The 22,897-nt window shown below is 41.0% G+C and overlaps 1 protein-coding gene across 1 annotated transcript in view; it reads left to right on the plus strand.

Moving 5' to 3' along the window:
- The window catches only part of GPR156 (G protein-coupled receptor 156), a 101,023-nt gene that overhangs the window by 54,549 nt on the left and 23,577 nt on the right, over window positions 1-22,897 (plus strand). Inside the window, exons 4-5 of the mRNA XM_047791375.1 lie at window positions 21,569-21,704; window positions 21,971-22,081. Coding sequence (XP_047647331.1) covers window positions 21,569-21,704; window positions 21,971-22,081 — 247 coding nt within the window. The remainder of the gene's footprint in view (window positions 1-21,568; window positions 21,705-21,970; window positions 22,082-22,897) is intronic.

Below are 22,897 nucleotides of genomic sequence, written 5' to 3' on the forward strand. Positions count from 1 at the left end.
GCATCCTTTGACTCTAGGCACAAGAAAATAAGTGGTGTAAATTAGTGCTAAATCTGTGTTAGAACAGGCTCTACTAACAACTTTCAGACTTTAACTAACACTGTCTGGCCCCCAAGCAGTCCTGCAGCCCTACCCAAGGCAATATTGACACCAGCCTGAATGGAAATCAAAGTAGCCACACCATTTTGGATGTTGGGAGTCAGCTCCAGAATCCAGTGTAAATTTCCTGGGTCAAGCCTATCTGTTTTCATTTTCCAGCCTCTCTATATCAAATCAGCACATCCTAGGGCAGAGGCTAAAGGGGAACATCCAGTGCCTCTTTAGAGTCTGTTCATTCCTTTCTGGTGGCCCACTGCCTGCCAGAATCCTAGATCTCTCCCTTAGATATCTACACTAGCCCGTGGTGTCCCCTCCCTTTCTGGTACCACCCCTTACTCACTGAGTTCTCTGCAAATTTTCTGTATTTCCCAACCCTGCTTGACAGACGTTGAGTTTCACTTACAGTTTACTATTTTGTTGACTCTTTTTGTATTTCTCTTCCTCAAAACAATCTCCTGGTTTTAGAACAGACATCCTTGCATGTTCAAACCCTAAATTACCATGCTTGTTCTTCCTTTCATGCTCCCAGTATCTGGTTTGTGTGTCCTAATCTCAAGAGTCTGCCTAGACTCCTGAATTCAAACTCTCCTCATTTAACCTCTTCGGCCACTATTTGATCCCCAATTCTGACCATCTTTCTGTCTCTGGCAGTGATACCAAGTACCTTATTAGGAGAACACGGGTTAATCTCTGGGTGTTACCTTTCTAGAGTTTGGGCCCATCTTCCCCATAAAAAAGAAACAAATAATCCAAGTTGTCCACTGATAGATGAATGGATAAACAAAATGTGATGTATACATACGATGGAATATTATTCATCCTTCAAAAGGAACGAAATTGACATGAGTTACAACACAGATGTATCTTGAGGACATGAAGTTAAGCCAGTCACCAAAAGACAAATAATACTGTTATATATAGAATGGATAAATAACAAGGTCCTACTATATAGCATAGGGAACTATATTCAGTATCCTGAGATAAACCATAAGGAAAAAGAATATATATATGTATATATATATATATTATATATATATATAACTGAAAAAAATTGAATCACTTTTCTGTATAGCAGAAATTTATACAACACTGTAAATCACTACACTTAAATAAAAAAAAATTTTTAAACCCCAAAAGATAAATGCCATATGCATCTGCTTATATGAGATATCTAAAGTAGTCAGACTCATAGAAATAGAAAATAGAATGGGAGTTCCCATCGTGGCTCAGTGGTTAACAAATCCAACTAGGAACCATGAGGTTGTGGGTTCGATCCCTGGCCTTGCTCAGTGGGTTAAGGATCTGGCGTTGCCGTGAGCTGTGGTGTAGGTCACAGACTCAGATCAGATCCCGCGCTGTGGTGGTTGTGGCGTAGGCTGGTGGCTACATCTCCGATTAGACCCCTAGCCTGGGAACCTCCATATGGCGTGGGAGCGGCCCTAGAAAAGGCAGAAAGACCAAAAAAAAAAAAAAGAAAATAGAATGGTTGTTGCCAGGGCTTGGGAGAAGGAGGGAGAAATGAGGAATTGTTGTTTAATGGGTGTAGAGTTTCAGTTTTGCAAGATGAATTGGTCACACAACAATGCGAATATAATTAATACTACTGAACTGTACACTTAAACATGGTTAAGATGGTAAATTTTATGTTGTCTTATAGTATGTAATTTTATTTTTATTTTACCACAATTAAAATCTTTTTTAAATTTGAAAGAGAAAAAGAAAAACTCTTATTAGTCGTAACTTATTCTGATAAAGTAATCTATTATGGGGCCATTTTCCTAAGACTGTATTTTATTGCCTGTACTGTCTCTCAGGGGGATAATGATAAGGATCATCCTTAGATCACAATCTGCTTTGTGAAGTTGTTACTTTATTTCTCAAGCCCTAACTTTGCATTTCTGAGTCTTTAAATGGTATCTTCTCTTTCAAGTGTTCCAGGATTTCCTTTTACCATAAACAAGATCCCGATCACCACTCTCTAATTCCAGAACAATTTTATTACCCTAAAAGGAAACCCCATCCCTGCCAGCAGTCCTTCCTATTTCTCCCCTCCCCCAGCCTCTAGCAATTACAAGTCTACTTTCTATCTTTATAAATTGGCCTAATCTGGACAATACATTAAATGGAATCATACGTGTGGCCTTTGTATCTGGCTTCTTTTCATGTAGCATAGTCTTAGCATGATTACAAGGTTCATTCATGTTGTAGTATGAAGCAGCACTTCATTCCTTTTTATGGCTGGATATTTTTTCTGTTGTATGGAGAGTCCACATTTTGTTCATCTGTTCATCAGTTGATAGATATATGGTTATTTACACTTTTTTGCCTATTATGAATAATATACTGCCATGAACATTCATGTATAAGTTTTTGTGTGGACATATGTTTTACTTTATCTTGAGTATATATCTAGGAGTGGAATTGCTGGATCCTGTGGTGCCTCTGAGCTGTTTTCATAAATTCTGAGCTGTTTTCCAAAGTAGCTGTACCTAGTATATAGTCTCCCTAGGGTTCCAGTTTCCTCTGCATCATTGCCAATGATTCTTATTACCTGTTTTCTTTATTCTAGCCATCCCAGTGTGTAGAATTTTGGTTTCGATTTGCATTTCTCTGATGGCTAATAATGTTGGGCATCTTTTCATGTACTTATTGATTATTTGTGTATCTTCTTTGGAGAAATGTCTATTCAAATCCTTTCACAGTGTTTAAAATTAGATTATTTATCTTAGGAATATACTTAAACCAGTGATATTTCAAACTTAGATACATTAGAATCTCCTAAGAAGCCTTTAAAAATCCCAGTGTCCAGGCTTCACCCTACATCAATTAAATGAAAATATCTGGGTGTGAGACAGCAGTAGCTAATTTTTCCAACTCTCCAAGTGATTCTTATGTTTGAGAACCTGTGCCTTAGGCTAGAGGGCAAACTGATGTTACCAACATAGAGATGTCAAAGATTTAGAAACTTAGAAATTATGCCAAGTATTTAAAAAAATGGACTAAATGTGAATTGTAAAAAGCCTAATCAGATCAAGAAGTAAAAGTGGCTTTTTAACAAGGATTTTTGGTAGCATGGACTTTCCTATAACCGAAAATTTCAAACCACCTACAGTTAGACAAATGCAGTCCTTGGCTTGTGACTAGGAGTTGGACTTAGGAGGTAAGCATGGATGAGCCAATAAACGTGAATTATCATACACAGTAAATCCATAAGCCCAGAAATTTTGTATCAATTATTCAGTGGTCAAAAGGAAGCTATGACAAAATATGAGTATTAGCTAGGAGAGACCTGAAAGGTAGGCTTTTGAAAGTGAAGATTGGAGACTATTTAAAGCGACTTTATTGGAAGCATAGGGGATGAATAACTGAGAATTGGAAGAAGAAAAAAATCCAAGCACTTAAAAATGCAGTAGTCACAGTGGTTATTGTGGAGGGACAAAGATATCTCTCAAAGATTGTAAAAGGCTACCCAGAGGAGATCAAGGAGCCTACAGAGTATGCCAGCTTAGGTACAAAAGAGGAAAAAAGACTTTGAAAAGCACCTTTGAAGAGAGTCCAAAGCACATAAAGGGATTATTTAAGTCTATTAAAAGGAGGAAGTTAGAATAACATTGGGATTTTTCACTGTTAATAATGGGGCAGAGGGAGTGCTCAAAGGCCAAGAGACAATTAATCTAAACTAATTATGTGCCTCTGAATTTATTGAGAAAGATACCAGCGTGATTACCCCACTCAAATAGCCTCCCAGGAATGGATCAGTAGTGGTTGATCAAAGAGTTTTCTGTGTGTTGCATATTTCAAGTCAGGTGGACAAATACATATTGATTAACCACTGGAAAATGTTGGCATTCCTCTTGAGACTCTTGAAGGCCTCCAGAAGAACTTTTTCTCTTGGTCATGACTTTCCCTGAAGCTGTTGTCCCAGCCCTCTCCCTAGATTACCACCAAGCCTTAAGAGAGTGGTCTTCTAGCCACCTCCACTTCCTCATCTCCAATTAATTCTTCAACCTGAATCCACTGAAATGACCCTTGCCGAGGTCATGTTGTATCTAGACACCATCATTTAGCCTTAAGCCATATAGCACAACCGTCCCCTCAGTTCCTCCTTTCTGAAAGCGTCTCTCTTCTTAACTTTACCATACTTGATTGTCCTGGTTTTCATACCTTGCTTTCACTGGCTCCTGGATTCTACCTACCCATCTAAAGTTGATATCATCCTGGGTTCCGGTCTTAATTCACTTCTTACACTGTACCCCTCACCTGGTACTAATTCCTCCTGTGACATATGCCCATCCCTGCCTCTTTCAAATCTTATTTTCTAATTTCATAATTGATAGTGTAAGATGGATATTCCTCGGTCAATTCAGATTAGATGACCAAAAACCACCTCATACTTTACCACTGATTTTTCATTGCCTCCATGTATGTCCTATCATCCATCCATCCCTCATTCTGGTTTTCTTTGTCTCCCTACACATCCAGTTAGTCACCAAGTCTTAGTCATTTAATCTCTGAAATACCTTTTAAATTGGTCTCCTATTATCCATCTCCATTGCCCAGGTGTAGTCCTGATGTACTCTTCATCTGAATTCTTATAGTAGCCCCCTAACTGGTCTTGTCTGTTTTCAATTCAGCTTCTGCCCTCTTGCAAGCATTATTTTTTCAAACTTTTCTACTGCCTACACAACTCCTAAGGTAGGTACTTAAGATCTATTTTAGTCTGGCCTCAATCTACAATTTCTGCTTATTCTCCTTAAATTAAGTTGTGCTCTTGTCATACAAGGTAATAGCCATTCCTAGAGTGTACCATACACTCTCATCACCAGCCTTTGCTCATGCTCTTCCTTGTTTCATGACCTCTCATTTTTCACCTAATAAATTCCTATTCATCCTTGAAGACAAACTCTTATCCATCAGAATATGACCCCTGAACCAGCAGCATCAGCATCATCTGGGAACTTGTTAGAAATACAAATTCTTGGGGCCCAACCCTAGACCCTACTGAATTCAGCACTCTGGGGAATGATGACCAGATCTGTATTTTAACAAGTTCTTTGGGTGATTCTTATCAATTCTAAAATTTAAGAATCACTGTTGTAAGAAACAGTTCTTTTCCCCCTAGCACTTTGCTTATACCTATATTACTTACCACATTGTTTCGTAATCATATTTCCCTATCCATTTATTCACTTCCTCTGCCTTATATTGAATCCTCAAATTCGAAAACAATAATTTTGTATATTTCCTAGCACCTGCCACAGTATCTGGTGTACAGGAGATGCTTGATAAGAATTTGGAACCTAAAACACACTCTACTCCCCTCCAGGATTTGGTCCAGTTACAGTGCATACAAACACACAGCACTGATAATCAGATGTCCAAAGTTTCTACTCGTAAAGACTGACATGTGTCACACTAGCCAAAAGCACACATACTGACAATGCCAAGTGTTGGCAAGGATGCAGACAAACTGGATCTCTCATGCTTTTTTGGTAGGTAAAACAGTATCACTACTCTGGAAAACAGCTTGGCAGATTTGTGCACAAACATACACTCACTGTGTAATTCAGCAGTCACATTCCTGGGTATTTACCCTAGAGAAGTGAAAATTTATGTTCACACAAAAACATGTGCACAAGTGTTTACATCAGCTGTATTTATAATAAACAAAACCTAAAAAGAACTCAAACATCCTCCAGTAGGTGAATGGATAAACAAACCGTGTATATCCATATAGTGGAACTTTACCCAGTAATAAAGGGGAACAAGCTATTAACACCTGTAACAACTTGGATGACACTCAAGGGCATTATGCCGAGGGGAAAAAAGCCAGCCTCAAGAGGTTACATACTGTATGATTCTATTTATATTGTGTTCTCAAGAGATGAATTTATAGGGATGAAGAACAGGTCAGACAGCGGCTGCCAGGGGTTATGGTTGGAGGGAGGGTGTGATTCTAAAGGGGGTATTTGGAGGGAGGTTTTGTTTTGTTTGCATAATGGAACAGTTTAGTATTTGATTATGGTGGAAATTACATTAATATATACATGTGATAATTTCATTTTAAATAATAACTTTCATTACATGCACACACAAAAAGTACATGTAAAAACTGGTGAAATCTGAATAGGGTCTGTCTGCAGTTGAGTTAATAGTATTGCACCAGTGTCCATTTCCTAGTTTGATAATGTGGTCTAGTTATGTAATGTGTTATCTTTGGAGAAAGCTGGGTGAAAGGTACACAGAAACTCTCTGTTCAGTTTTGCAATTCCTTGTGAGCCCAATAATTTTCAAAATAAAAAGTCTTTTGAGAAGAAGAAAGCACAGGGGTTTCTGGTAAAAGCCAAATTAGAAAGCACTGCTTGATGCAGTACTAAAAAGGGACCCAGGAAGTGGAGAGTTCACTGCCCACTGGAGATGGGAAAGGAGGGAAGCAGAGTAGAAATCCCTGTCTTGGAGACTGTTTGGTAAAGTACAGCCCAGGCCTGGCAGCTTCTGTCCAGTCTGACCACAGACTCCTGCTCACTTGGGGAAGAGTGAGTACTGGGTGCAAAGGGAGACAAGAGCTTCCTCCTTGGTGGTTTCCCACATAGAGATACATTATCTCTAACCTCTGTAGCAATCAGGAGGATAAACATTATTTTCCCAGCTGAGATGACTGGAAGACCTTTCCTCAGTAGGCCTACGTGGGAAACTGGAGAGGGGTTAAGAACTATTCGGGTTCCTTAACCGGGGTTAAATGTATGAATGATGAAAGATTAAATGGCATAAGAACTCAGGCTCTGGAATCAAACTCCACCTCAGATCCCAGCTCCATTGCTTACTGGTCACGTGATCTGATCACATTGCTAAACTTTGCTAAACCCCATTTCTCTGTTTAAAAAAGGAGTAACGAAGAGAAAAGAGAACCCTCCTGCATTGTTGGTGGGAATGTAAATTGGTGCAGCCACTCTGGAGAACAGTATGGAGGTTCCTTTAAAAACTAAATATAGGAGTTCCCATTGTGGTTCAGCAGTAATGAACCCATCTAGTATCCATGAAGATGTGAGTTCTATCCCTGGCCTTGCTCAGTGGGTTAAGGATCCAGCTTAGCCATGAGCTGTGGTGTAGATTGTAGACGCAGCGCAGATCTGGCATAGGCCAGCAGCCGCAGCTCTGATTTGACCCCTAGCTGGGAACTTCCATATGCTGCAGGTACAGCCCTAAAAAGACAAACAAACAAACAAACAAACCTTAAATATAGAACTATCATATGATTCAGCATTCCCATGCCCTAGGCATCTGTCTGGAGAAAACCATAAATTGAAAAGATACATATATGCCAATGTTCATTGCAGCACTATTTACAATAGCCAAGACATAGAAATAACCTAAATGAGCATTGACAGAGGAATGGATAAAGAAGATGTGGTACATATATACAATGGAATATTATTCAGCCATAAAAAAAGAATGAAATAATGCCATTTGCAGCAACATGGATAGACCTAGAGATTATCATACTGAGTGAATTAGCTCAGACAGAGAAAAACAAATGTCAAATTATATCAGTCATATGTGAAATCTAATGAAAATGATGCAAAAGAACTTATTTATAAAATAGAAACAAACTCACAGGTTTTCAAAACCAATTTTATGGTTACCACAGACGGAACCAATGGGGTTGGGGAGAGAAGAATTGGGAGGGTGGGAACAACATATACACACTATTGTATAAGACAGATGATTAACAAGAACCTACTGTATAGCACAAGAAAAATCTGCTCAATAGTTTGTAATAACCCATATGGGAAAAAAGAATGGATATATATGTATATGTATGTATGACTGATTCACTTTGCTGTACACCTGAAACTAATATACAATATTGTAAGTCAGCTATACTCCAATAAAATTTAATTTTAAAAAGTTAAATAAATAAAAATAGGAGTTACGATACTACGTATCTCAGAATGCTGTGAAGGCTGCATTAGGTCATATAGAGAGAGCACAGCCCAGCACATTTTAAATATGTAACCAGTATTACTTACTCTCGCTAATATTATTCCATATAATTACCTGTAGTCTAAGAAGTAAGGTATATGTTCAGATGATTCTGTAATTCTTGACAATTCAGAGGTACTTCAGGACCCTTCAGTACTTCAGACATCATGAAATCAGCATTTAGTCCCTATATGTGTACATACAGACAATTTAACTTAAGAGTAATAGCTGCTACTTTCTATCACAGGCCTCTTGTGTGCATTACTTTATTTTTTTTAATTTATTTTTTTTTTATAGATATGTGATGTTTATTTCTTGTGATAGAACTTTGGTAATGTTTGTTAGGATATCCATTGTCATTTGAGTAAGCCCTAGCTATTTTTTTTTTTTTTTTGTCTTTTTGCTATTTCTTTGGGCCGCTTCCGCGGCATATGGAGGTTCCCAGGCTAGGGGTCTAATTAGAGCTGTAGCCACCGGCCTACGCCAGAGCCACAGCAACGCAGGATCCGAGCCGCGTCTGCAACCTACACCACAGCTCACGGCAACGCCGGATCGTTAACCCACTGAGCAAGGGCAGGGATCAAACCCGCAACCTCAGGGTTCCTAGTCGGATTCGTTAACCACTGCGCCATGACGGGAACTCCCTGCATTACTTTAAATACATTTTCTCTAACCTCTGTAGCACTCAGGAGGATAAACATTATTTTCCCAGCTGAGATGAAGAAACTGCCTTAGCACATTTAGAAAGATCGCCCACCACAGCTCATCAATCTAGTCAGCCTGATTTCAAAGTCACACTTTTTCCACAACAGCATGTTACCTCAGTATTAACCTCAGTGTTAATCCATGATTGCTGCTTAAACACACACACAGACTATCTAACGGTTGTTCCTTTCACCTCAGATTACAGGACAGAATATGCAACTCCTGTCACAGCCTAGGGCAGATACTTCTAGACCTGGGGCCAAGACTTGGAGACACTAGACAATGAGGGAAACCAAGAGCCCAAAGCTGGCTGTTGCAAGAATTCCGTCTGGGGTTCCAGCAAGGCCAGGAGTCATCAGAGAACCCTGCCAAGGTCTGAGGTCCAGGCCAGCAATCTGAATTGAGAGGGGCAGGCAAAGCCCAGCAGAAGGCATTCCAGGAGACTCAGGACTTCCTCTCTGTCTCCTCTTGATGATAAATTCCAGCTAAAGGGGGCCTTCGAGGAGCCTCAGATGAGGAGGCAGGTGAAAAAACCCTGGTCCTGCCAGAGCTACTGGCAGGAGTTAGAAGCCAGGGTCAGGAAGGCCCCAGCAGAAGTTTGTTGGGCTTTTCCACTGTGGCTCAGCAGGTCGACTAGTATCCATGAGGATGCAGATTTGTTCCCTGGCCTCGCTCATTGGGTTAAGGGGCTGGCATAGCTGTGAGCTGTGGTGTAGGTTATAGACGCAGCTCGGATCTGGCATTGCTATGGCTGTGGCATAGACCAGCAGCTGCAGCTCCAATTTGACCCCTAGCCTGAGACTTCCATATGCCACAGGTGTGGCCCTAAAAAAAAAGGAAAAAAGGGAGAAGTTTGTTGATCAGTAGGATGGACACAGTGTCCCAGGCATCTGAGAGTGGGGGGAAGTGAAAGAACACTGGAGGAAATTAGGAGTCAGGCATCTGGATTAGCTATCCCTATGTGGTCCCTCTCTGGCTGTAAAACTGTAGGCAGGTCCCTTCATCTTAAATGAGGGAGTTGGTCCGCTCACTGCTTTAAGCCACGTGCCTTAGAACCCTAAGACCCAAAGCCTGTCCTAGTCAATTTGTGGGGGCAGAGTGGCGGGGAGCAAGCAGGTCCTGCCTTTCTAGCAGTCTCCCTTTTTCTCTTCTAAGTACCCTTCCAAGACTGATCATTTATCCAGGATAACAGACATTTAATAGGTTTCCACTAGGTTCAGGGCCCTGCAGTTGGTGCTGATGGACACAAAGCTGAGTAAAACCTGGTGCCAGCATCATGAATTCCCAGATTCTGGCCCAGTGGGGAATGGTTCCAGCAGTTGTAGGTGTTCAGGATTCCTCTCAGATTCATCAAGGCCTGAAGTCTTCTGGCACAAACCTGAGGATGAGAAAGAAGGGGACAAGGGAAAGGAAACCTCCCCAGGACAGCAGGCAGGTCTTTCATGCCTCAGAGAGATCAATTTACATGTCACCTCGTAGATGATAATATTCTGGTTAAGAGCAGACTCCCTGTGATTGGGCATTTCATGTGGCCAATTGTGCTTGTGCTTTATGCTCTACTTAAAATCAGGGCATCTGCTCTGCCCTTGGGGAAGTGCTGCAAGTCTCCTACTGGGAATTGCTCAAGGCCTTTTCCCACAGCTATGGGGAAAAAGGAAGTTGAAATCACTGCTTCCTAAGTTATAACACACGCCTACACTCTAGGGTCTGAGGTTATATGATAGAAGAGGATGTTGTGTGTTTCTATTGTTTTTCCTGCTGGCATTTAAAAACATTTAAAATATACTACAAGGGAATGAGACATAGCAACAATACATTTGGAAACTTATTTTTTGAAGATCTATATGGAATGTGGCCATAATACTCCTAATTAAAGCCATACAAGCTCCTTTCTAGTAAGGATATCCTTGGTACCTTTTTTTTCCTCTTATCACCAGCTTGAGTCTATCTGTATGCTTTTTCATCGCTGTCCTAAACTTGAGTTGGTATAGTGAAGTAATTAATGGGCATTTGGCTTTATATCTAAATTTCCACATTTCAGCTTAAAAATATTTGCAAGGCTACATTTTCAAAGTGATCCTTAAGCCTGTTTATAGTCCAGGAGAGTTATGCATTCTGAAATTTGTGTACTAGAAATTTATATTCATAGAGAAAAATATCTATCATAAATATACATTCATAAACATAAATTTTGTTAAAGGGCTCAATGTGTACTGAGAAAACAAATGCTAATATTAAATTTTCATTCTGTTTTAAAAGTTGAAAAATAAGATACTTGTCTTTTTAGGAATTGTTGAATTAATTTTTGAAACAGAAAAATTATTAAAAAGATAATAATGAATAAGACATGGAGGTTATCTGTTGAAAGGAAATGTAGGGGCAGGATATTTAGCAAGTTTCCTTTTGTACTTAAATTAGCTCAGAATTTTGATTGATTGATTGATTGGGATGTAAGTTCTCATGCATCTTTGATAACCAGGTGAATATGTTGTTCCTGCCTAAGATAGAGAAGCAGAAATGCAGAGTGTGACCAGCTTTTTAATAAGCCCACAGCAGGGAAAAGAAACTGGCTTTGGAATAAGCCAAGAAGGAAAGAGCTGGAAGGGACCCTTGAGATCATCAAATCCAACCGCTGCTAAGCATTTAGCTTTTCTACAAGCAGAATGTCCCTGTCCAATTCCTTTCTCACTTCAGTGCTTTAGGCCTGAACTGACAGAATAGTAGGTGGGGAGCTTACTTTCTCCATGTGAAGCAATGTTGTACAAGCACTTGTGACTACAGGAAAGCAGGCAGATTTAGAGAGGCCAGGCCCACCCAGGACAAGAAGCAGGGCTGAGTGTTTTAGTTCATGACAAAAGCTCATTTACTGGCTGCAAGGATGTAAAGAGAAGGCATGCATTGCAGCCTAGCTGCAAGCAGCAAATCAAGATCAGCAGATTTTCTGAAGTCAGGCAATGGGATGTGTGTTGTTAACCTCTGAGCAGATGTCAGCTGGGACGCTGTAGTTTGTGTGATGATGAAGATGGAGTCTCATCCATCAGTTGCAGGACAAGGGCTGTCATCATATCACTGGGCCTACTTGGGCCTCGACATGTGATGTAAAAGACATATTGGACAAAAGCATTTCCCGGGGGAATTCACCAGGAGGAATTCAGCCAATGGAAAGCAGTCTTTCAAGTGGTCTGATCCCATTGGAGACAAGTAAACACACATGTGTGTGTGCCTGTGTGAATATACACATCCCCAAGATGCTGCACTTTCCTAGAAACAAAGAATGGGAGAGCAAAAAGCTTCACAAGCATCCCATGTAAGATCTTTTCTCTCATTTATTCTTAGGCTTCCTCAGTACAGTGCTGAGAGGGGAAGCAGAGGAGGGGCTCACCCAGATGACAGGGCTTTGCAGTGAGGGTTTGGAGGCTGCAGATTTGCCAAGTGGTTAAAACCCAATGTCTGTGGAAGTCTATAGCACCAAAATAGCTGGCCCTTTTATGCTGAGTAATGCCAGGGAGTTGTCAACCATTCCAGGGGGAAACAAAGAGGTCCCCCTAAAGCTCCTATGGTTACCTAGAGTATACCCCTCTTGTCTGAACACATAAACTTTGAACTAGCTCTTGACTCTCCTTCTGACTGTCAAAGATCTCTGCCACTTTGGAGCCAGTTAGCACGCTTTGGGAAGGATGAGAGCCTCATCTCTCCACCTCACAGAGGAGAGCATTGCCCAGGAGAAATGAGACTAGGGAAGAAGACAAAGAAAGGAAGAAACAGTGGGCCTTCCATGACCATTAATGAATTCCTTCATCCATCTCACAAATGGCTATGGAACACTTGCCGTTTCCCAAAGCCTGTGCTAGGGCCTGAGATACAGACAAATAAGAAACAGCCTTGCTTTTGAGGAGTAGACATTGACTAGTTGGACAAACAAAAAGCTGATAATATAACATGATAATCGTACTGATGCACATACACCCTGGGGTCTCATAAGAACACAGAGAGGGCACCAAACCTAGACTGAGGGCATCAACCAGACAGACATGTGCTCTTATTTCTTTGAATCCAATAAGGTGAGTCACTCACAAAGGCAATGTGAAGAAATACCTCATAGAACAAATAAAAAGGTTGACCAGTGTTACAGTAAGCTTGGCTGATTGATTTCAGTGGCAACAGTTTACGCCAGCAGTCAGCTGCTTGGATGTAAAAGCAGACAATGGATTGTATTTTTTTTTTTATTACTTAACCATGGTTGATTTACAATATTCTGTTAGTTTCCATTACACAGCTTGGGATTCTTTTGCATTATAGGTTATTATAAGATATTGAATAGAGATTCATTCCTGTGCTATACAGCAAGTCCTTGTTGTTTATTTGTTTTATATATAATGATGTGTATCTGTTTATCCTTTACTCCTAATTTATTCCCCCCATTCCTTTCTGCTTTGGTAACTGTAAGTTTGTTTTCTGTGTTTGTGAGTCTGTTTCTGTTTTGTAAATAAGCGGATTTGTATTTTTTAGATCCCACATGTAAGTGATATCATATGATGTTTTCTTTCTCTGACTTACTTTACTTAGTGTAATATTCTCTAGATCCATCCATGATGCTGCAAGTGGCAATATTTCATTCTTTTTCTGGCTGATACCTATGGATTGTAATTTTGATGTGAGTTTTATTGGGTAGGTGCAGCAGAAGGGCTTATTTGGAAGGGAAATTAGATGCTGTTGAGAGAACAGTTCAGATAACCAACCAGAGGTGTGAAATTGGGTAGAGAAAGGAAGAAAGACTGTGAAGAAGCTAAAGAACCAAGGGACGGGAAGAATAGAGTGAGATAAGAAGGATTTGGAATTCTCGTGGAAGACTGTGATCTTAAATGGATTTGTCATCACAGCCCTGGTTGAGAAGGTTAGCATTTGAACAAAGACATGAAAGGAGAGAGGGAATGAGCCATGCAAATATGTGAATTAAAATATTCTAGGCATGGCGTTTCCATTATGGTTTAGCAGGTTAAGAACCCAAAGTACTGTCCATGAGCGTGGGGGTTCAATCCCTGGCCTCATTCAGTGGGTTAAGGATCCAGCATTGCTACAAGCTGCAGTGTAGGTTGCAGATGCAGCCAGATCTGGGATTGTTGTGACTGCGGTGCAGGCCAGCAGTTGCAGCTCTGATTTGACCTCTAGCCCAGGAACTCCCACATGACGTAGGTTCAGCCATTAAAAGAAAAAAAAAATCCAGGCATGATTTGCAGAAACTAGAGATTCTCATACTAAGTGAAGTAAGTCAGAAAGAGAAAGGTAAATACCATATGATATCACTTATATCTGGAATCTAAAATATGGCACAAATTAACCTATCTACAAAACAGAAACAGATTCACAGATGTAGAGAACAGACTTGTGGAGAGAGTGGAATGGACTGAGAGTTTGGGGTTCAGAGATGCAAACTATTTATTTAGTTAGTTATTTTAATTTTTTTTGTCTTTTTGTCTTTTCTAGGGCTGCACCCGAGGCCTATGGAGGTTCCCTGGGTAGGGGTCTAATTGGCACTGCAGCTGCCAGCCTACACCAGAACCACAGCAATGCCAGATGCAAGCCGAGTCTGCAACCTACACCACAGCTCACAGCAACGCCAGATCCTTAACCCACTGAGCAAGGCCAGGGATTGAACCCGCAACCTCATGGTTTTAGTTGGATTATTAACCACTGCGCCACGACGGGAACTCCTGGAGATACAAACTGTTCAAAATGGATAAGCAATGAGGTCCTACTGTATGGCACAGGAAACTATATCCAATATCTTGGGATAGACCATAATGGAAGATAATATAAGAAAGGGTGTGTGTGGGTGTGTGTGTGTGTATGTGTGTGTATGTGTGACTGGGTCACTTTGCTGTACAGCAGAAATTGGCACAACATTGTAAATTAGCTATACTTGAATTGAAAAAAAGAAGATGGCCTAAACAACAACAACAACAAAACATTTTGGACCTCAAAAATAAAAAAGAATGTGTACATGTATGTATAACTGGGTCACCATGCTGTACAGTAGAAAATTGACAAAACACTGTAAACCAGCTATAATGGAAAAAAATAAGAATCATATATATAAAAAAATATATTCCAAGCATGCGTAACAGCCACTTCAAAGCCTTGAAATGTGAGAGTACCTGGTGTTTTCATGAAATAGGAAGGAGGTATGTGGAATGAACTGAGCAAGAGGAAGAAGTAGAAAATGAGTTAGAGAGATAACAGGGACCAAATGTGTAAGCCTTGTAGACCCTGGTAAGGACTTGGGATTTTCCTCCAAGGGAGATGGAAAGCCACTGCAGGCTTTTGAGCAGAGAAGTGACATGATTGCTATGGCTGCTATATTGAAAATAGACTTAGGGAGAGTCCAGAGTAGAAGCAGGGAGACCAGTCAGGAAGCTAGTGCAATAATCCAAGTAAGAAATACAAAGTCAGACTTTGATCATGGTGTTGGCAGCAGAGGTGGTGCAAAATAGTTGGATTCTGGATGCATTTTAAGGATAGAGCCAGTAGGACTTCATGACAGATTGGATGTGGGTGATGAACTAGAGTCAAGTATGACATCAGGATTTTTGGTCCAAGCAAATAGAAAGATGGGGTTATGTTATCTGAACTGGAGAAGAATGTAAGAACAGGTTGAGGGGAAAGACTGGGAGTTAAATTTTGGATGCATCGAGATTAGGGAATGGGATGTTTAAAATTTCTGAAGTGGAACCGTTCTGAATGATCCTAAGACCAAGGGTGTGGCCCTGGGGATGGGTTTCTGAAAGTGGAATAAAGTGAATTTGTTGTGATTAAAGAATTTAAAACTCTAGAGGTTGAAAGGTTAATGAAATTTCCTAGGATGGTCTCCTAGGAAGGTGGCCCAGGCAGGAGAGAAAGAAGGAGGGCCAGGCTGCTAATCACCCTTATAATACAAAGTTGAAATATAAATAATTATAGGTCATACATATATTAGCTTGAGGTAGCCAGAATTTGAATTGGGTTCATATTTTGAACTTGATACATTAGAAATAAGCAAAATGATCACATTTGCTGAAACTTGGTGGACAAAATTATGATAAAGCTGTTCGGAACATACCCAGATGAGTTAGATTTACAGATTTATGATCCCCATATAGCATGTATTAAAAACAGTGGATTGAAAAAGAAACTCAAAAATTTCACAATTTAATCTAATTTATTTCATTAAAAAGCTTTTTGGAAAGATATTCATATTTGCTTTTAAGTGTGTGTATGTATATATATATATATTTTTTTTTTTTGGTCCTTTTTTAGGGCTACACTCGTGGCATATGGAGGTTCCCAGGCCAGGGGTCTAATCGGAGCTACAGCTGCCAGCCTATACCACAGCCATGCCAGATCCAAGCCGCATCTGTGACCTACACCACAGTTCATGGCAATGCTGGATCCTTAACTCACTGAGCGATGCCAGGGATCAAACCTGCAACCTCATGGTTCCTAGTTGGATTCGTTTCCTCTGCACCACAACGGGAATTCCTGGTTTTAGATATATTTGAAACTCAATGATACCATTTATATCAACTCACATAGCATTTTGGAAAGCACAGCCTTGTGACATTTTAAGAAAGTTTTCTAATGGTCACAGCAAGCCAAGAAGTACCCTCAGCCCCATTTACAGGCCATGTTTCAAAACTCTGTCCTGTCATTATTACGAAGAAACAACAGGATGGCCAGTCGGCCCTCTATAACTCCAAGTATAATGAAACTGCAAGTTCAGAAACCGATATTTGATAAAGATTTTTAGAACGTCTTACTGTGAGCTGGTGGATGTCACATGCATCTGAATTCATTAAAGACTATTGAAATAATCTAGGTTTACACAGGTTCTTCAGGTGTGGATGGGTATTTATCTCTATGTGCTGAGACCTTACTTGAGAAGAGAGAAATCAAGAAAGCTCTTGCCTTGTATTGCCAATCAATAAATGAAGAAAAGGAGTTCCCATCGTGGCACAGTGGTTAACGAATCCGACTAGGAACCATGAGGTTGCGGGTTCGGTCCCCACCCTTGCTCAGTGGGTTAACGATCCGGCGTTGCCGTGAGCTGTGGTGTAGGTTGCAGACGTGGCTTGGATCCCGTGTTGCTGTGGCTCTGGCGTAGGCCGGTGGCTACAGCTCCGATTCAACCCCTAGCCTGGGAACCTCCATATGCCGTGGAAGCGGCCCAAGAAATAGCAAATAGACAAAAAAATAAATAAATAAAAAAATAAATGAAGAAAAAATAATGAGATAGTTATGAAACCCTTTAAAAAACATCCCACCTTGTTTCCAACTAAGTAACGCAGTCTGGGCTCTTTATCTTTTCATAAACGAGACACAAGTATTCTAGATGGGGCTGGCTATTTCTGAGTATTTACTACTTAAATCATCCTGCTTTGTAGAAATTAGGTCTATGGTTGATTAAAATATTCAGCATATGAAGGTTTCATCTTTTAGTTCAATGGAAACACATAAATGACATTAGTGGTTGAGTTCCTATCAAAGTAGCAAAGACATTTTCCAGACTTACATAATTCATTTGCTGAATTGGAGATGATTCACCTTTCAATGACTCAAGTTAACACAGGTGTTAACTTGGCCAAACAAAATAGGTAAATTGTCTTCCATTCATTTTTTTTCAGAGGCAAGTTTTCAGTAAAACTGTTTAGGAAAAATATCAAAAATGCATATGTAAGTTTGTAACATGTCCATTTGAAAAATGAAATCTGCATCAGCTTCTGAGATGTGAAGATTATGTCATGTATTTTTTGTACCAAAAAAAAAAAAAACTAAATTGAATTCTTCTTAACTAAATCAGGAGGGAGAAGAATTCTAAAGCGGGATTCATGCAGTACTAAGTTACAAAGGAGATTTGATTGTACAGTGGTGTTCAAATAAAATGGTCCAGAGAGGAGTTAAGAAGGAAATCTTCCCATCAGTGATTTAAGTAATGCAGTGTGCAGCTGTGAGACCTGGGCATTTGCTTGATAAGAACCACCTCTTCAGCTACTCATGGCTCATGCCTGGGAGCTTGTGAGAGGCCATGAGGAAGAACAGCCTAAGCTGTCGGTTTTACAGGAGCCCACGCAATTGGGTGTATCACTGCCCAAGTTTAAGCTTTTGACTACACCGAGTGGCCAGTCCCCATTAGAGGCGCCCTCTTTATTAAATCAGTGTCAGCACTGGTCTCTCTAATGTATTAACTTGTCTTAACAAATGCTTTGTGAAGCTTCTGATTATCATTGTTATTTTGTTAGTCAGTATTCCCCACATATTCCCCCTTCTTATGAGAAGAGACAAAGGAACTAGATGATTACTCTCTTTTTTTTTTTTTTTTGTCTTTTGTCTTTTGTCTTTTTTGTTGTTGTTGTTGTTGCTATTTCTTGGGCCGATCCCGTGGCATATGGAGGTTCCCAGGCTAGGGGTTGAATCGGAGCTGTAGCCACCGGCCTACGCCAGAGCCACAGCAACGCGGGATCCAAGCCGCATCTGCAACCTACACCACAGCTCACGGCAACGCCGGATCGTTAACCCACTGAGCAAGGGTGGGGACCGAACCCGCAACCTCATGGTTCCTAGTCGGATTCGTTAACCACTGTGCCACGATGGGAACTCCTGATTACTCTCTTTAAGTCCCCAGTTTGAAGACATGATGGCTAAGGATGTGAGAATGAATGAATAGTGGATAGATAGCAATGGGCTACATCATACATGTCAATGCAGGAGACTTCAGGTAAACAATAGAAAAGTGTTCTCTTTTATGACTTTTATTTTTGCCATTATAGTTGATTTACAGTGTTCTCTTAACTCCTACAGTACAGTAAAGTGACCCAGTCATACATATATATGTATATATGTGTATATGTATATATATGTATATGTGTGTGTGTGTGTATATATATTCTTTTTTTTTTTTTTCATTTTAGGGCCACACCCACAGTATATTGAGATTCCCAGGCTAGGGGGCTAATTGGAGCTGTAGCTGCTGGCCTACACCACAGCCACAGCAATGCCAGATCCGAGCCGTGTCTGCAACCTATACCACAGCCACAGCAACGCCAGATCCGTAACCCTCCAGGGATCTAACCCTCATCCTCATGGATCCTAGACGGGCTCGTTAACCACTCGAGACATGAAGGGAACTCCACATATGCATTCTTTTTCTCACATTACCCTCCACCATGTTCCATCACAAGTGACCAGCTCTAGTTCCCTGTGCTGTACAGCAGGAGAAAAGTGTCCTTTATCCATGTAGCTCTCTTGCTAAATGATGAAGGTGGTATTTTAAGAAAATCAATGTGAAAGTAATGTACAGGATGTATTAGAACAGGGGGAACCTGGTGTTACAGAGAGCTGAAGGCTACACCAAAAAGTTAACAATTAAAAGTTTTGCATCATTTTAGAGTTTTCAAAGAGTTTTGGTTGGCACATACCTCCTTTGATCCTCATGATCCCCTGTGGGTGGATGCGAAAGAGAATATTATCTTCATTTCACAAAGGAGGAAACAGGAACCTAGACTAGCTAAATAACTGGAGGAGAGTCACGCAGCTGGGATTGGCCAAGCCAGGATTCCCATTTGTCCCACCGGACTCCAGTTTCTGACATGACCGTCTCCTGGGTCCATGTGGTTGGTACAGGAATGCAGAGTGAGGGACGGCTCAGAGGGATTTTGAAATAACAAGTGAAAGAAATTGGCAGTTGACGAGGCTGAGGTGAAAAAAAAAAAAGGAAAAGGCAATCCCTAGGTTTCGAAAGCCTGGAAGATGGCAAGATTAATAGTATCAGCCGTATTGGCCACATGCTTACTTCATGCCAGGCACTGTGCGACATACTTGGCTATATTGCACCATTGAATTCTCATAACTCTTTGGTTTGGGATGGGGGGTGTTATTATTTTCCCCTTTTTACAAATACATGAAAGTTGTTCTCACTTTCAGAGGAAGGAAATGGATTTTGCTCCAAGACTAGATAAAGCCCAACTGAACTTACTGGCCCACAGTGGCAGTACTTGGGGCATGAGTCCTGGGCAGAGGTTTGGTGTTCTTGTTTGTTGAATGAAACTACATTGCCAGCTACGAAGTGATCAAGCTGGGCTGATAGTAGTTGTAATGGTTGTTAAGCCCAGCACTGCCAAACTTTGTTTAGTGCCTCCTAGGTATTTTGCCTGTCATTAAAATAGGATGCACTAAGAAGCTGCTTTTTCCTTGGCTCTGGCCTTTAAGGTGGTCAGCTGGGTAATTCAGGTACATAAATAAGAATGTTTTCCCTGGAGTTCCCGTCGTGTCGCAGTGGTTAACGAATCTGACTAGGAACCATGAGGTTGCGGGTTCGATCCCTGGCCTTGCTCAGTGGGTTAAGGATCCAGCGTTGCTGTGAGCTGTGGTGTAGGTCGAAAACGCAGCTCGGATCCCTCATTGCTATGGCTCTGGCGGAGGCCGGCAGCTACAACTCCGATTAGACCCCTAGCCTGGGAACCTCCATATGCTGCAGGAGAACCTCAAGAAAAGGCAAAAAAACAAAACAAAAGGTTTTTCCTTTTAGTTATTATTAAAAAGTAAAAATATAATTGCCAAATAATTAGTATAAATATTGCATTTATATAGAATACATTAGATTAAAACTTTAAAGAACAATTACATTCCTTCTTAACTGTTACTAGTTACTTTACTTCTTTTTTTAACTTTTTAAATTGTAGTCGATCTCCAAAGTTGTATTAATTTCTGCTGTACAACAAAGTGATTAAGTTATACATCTGTGTACAATCTTTTCACTTTTACATCTTAATTGCTATCAATCACTGCCAATGGAAGCCTGGTTTACCCCTTAGGTTAATCAGTTCACACGTTTCTACCTTGTCCTGAGCTTCTATTGGTGCCCAGGGTTTATCTCAGACCCTGATTGTCCATATGTCCCTCTTGTCTTAAGTGTTCTGTAACTTCATTTAAAATCATCTGAGGAGTTCCCATCATGGCTCAGTGGTTAACGAATCTGACTAGGAACCATGAGGTTGCAGGTTCGATTCCTGGCCTTGCTCAGTGGGTTGACGATCCGGCATTGCTGTGAGCTGTGGTGTAGGTTGCAGATGCGGCTCAGATCCCGCGTTGCTGTGGCTCTGGCGTAGGCTGGTGGCTACAGCTCCGATTAGACCTCTAAGCTGGGAACCTCCATGTGCCGTGGGAGCAGCCCAAGAAATGGCAAAAAGACAAAATAAAATAAAATAAAATAATCTGAAAAATGGCCCTTTCCAAATTTCCTGCTTTCAATCCCTGCTTTCTCTTCCTCTCTTGGTCAAACAGAGAGAGAAAAACAATTTACATGTCAAATAAAGTAAAGAGTAGATGAAAAATTCCCCAAACTTTTTTCAGATAGTAGTTTACCTCACAGCTCATTTTTGGAGCCTACAAACTGTATCTCTTTAGGTGTCTACCTGCTAGTTATTTATTCACTAGGCTGCTTACAGCAGTCTCTTAGCAACTGTAAACTTCATGGAAAAATCTTAACTCTTTTCTGTTTCCACCTGTTTTTAGGCAGTTGGCCTTCTTTTAAAAGACTTTGAGTTATAAAAGCAAGAACTGCCAGAATGTAGTTCTTTTTGAAAATAAGTTTAACTAAAGCACTGCAGTTTTTCACAAGGCTGTAAAGTGAGTTCTTCCCAGTGGCCTTTTACTCTGAAGCTGCATTGGGGATTATGCTGGTGGGGAAGCTCTGTCCACTCCCAGGGCAAAGGTCCTGACCGTAGGTGTCTTTCTTCCTGGTTTCCTGTAGGATTGTGAAGATGTCTAGTCCCAATCTGAACATTGTAACCTTACTGGGAAGTTGTCTGACTTACAGTAGTGCTTACCTCTTTGGGATTCAAGATAAAGGTTCTTTAGCGGGAAGCTCAATGGAAACTCTCATTCAGGTAGGTGGAGTCTTCAATATTGTTTTGCATATAATGCCACAGTTTTGATAATTTTTAAAATCAGCTGCTCCTGTGGGTGGGGGTTACCTTTATCCTCAGTATGGGCACTTTCACAAGGGATCCCTGGAGCGCTGAGTTAGTGAGGTCCACTCTTTGCCCCCGGCCCTCTGTGGACCTTGTGGCCCTCTGTGGCTTTGCAGATCAGAATGTGCGGAGAACCACAAGTTCTTCTCATGCCTCTTGCTTCTGCTTCTTTCCACCTGTAGGTAAGACTGTCCATGCTGTGCATTGGGACCTCCCTTGTATTTGGGCCCATCCTGGGGAAGAGCTGGCGACTCTACAAGGTGTTTACCCAGAGGGTTCCGGACAAGAGAGTGGTGAGTAGGCAGCAAGTACACGCTGCCTGATCGCAGACAGCAGCTCTAGTATTGATGAAAGGCTAGAGAAGCTTGTGCCGGATTGCTGGTCTGACCCTTTTACAGTGATCTGAAGTTCCTACCCCTTACTTCAAATCCTAGCATCATGTGGCCTCATAAATTCCAAGGCTGGAAGGCTGTGTATATAAGCCTTTGAATAAAGGCTCTGCTTCATATGCACAGGCCCTGGTACTGCTCTGGGGGGATGTGTGAGCTGGCCAATATCTGGCACTTGTATGAGGGAGAGCAAGATGCCCAGAGAGGCTGTTGCTTGGCACAGGTGTGAGCTGAAAGTGGACAGAGGAGCTATAGCAAGTAAGCAGTTATTTCCCTGGAGCCCAGTTTCACGTAAGAAGGCCATTCTCTGCACTAAGAAGGATGGGCCTGAGCAGTGAGCTCAGAAGAACACACACACTCAGCAGACAGAATCAACCCTAGAAGCTATGTGGCAGCCAAATGATTTACCTGTCCCTGACATCAGGTGTCATTCTCACCACATTCCCCCATTTTATCAGACTTCCTGATGGAGCTGCGCAAAGCTCAAAACCTGATCATCAAACCCTTTGTCTATATAGGCTCCGCCGAGACCCAAGATATCACTCAGAGCTTACTTCTCTGGACTGATGAGACTTTTTTTTGGCAAACATTATTGAATTGTGGCAAATATTTATCAAAAGCTCAGCTAAAAGTAGCCATACATGTGGAAAAGATTGTCTAAAGGACAATAAGTTCATCCACCCCTTTAGAACACTCTTTTTTTTAAAATACTTTTATTGA

The sequence above is a fragment of the Phacochoerus africanus genome, chromosome 1, assembly GCF_016906955.1.
Source record: "Phacochoerus africanus isolate WHEZ1 chromosome 1, ROS_Pafr_v1, whole genome shotgun sequence".
In the NCBI taxonomy this organism is placed as follows: domain Eukaryota; kingdom Metazoa; phylum Chordata; class Mammalia; order Artiodactyla; family Suidae; genus Phacochoerus; species Phacochoerus africanus.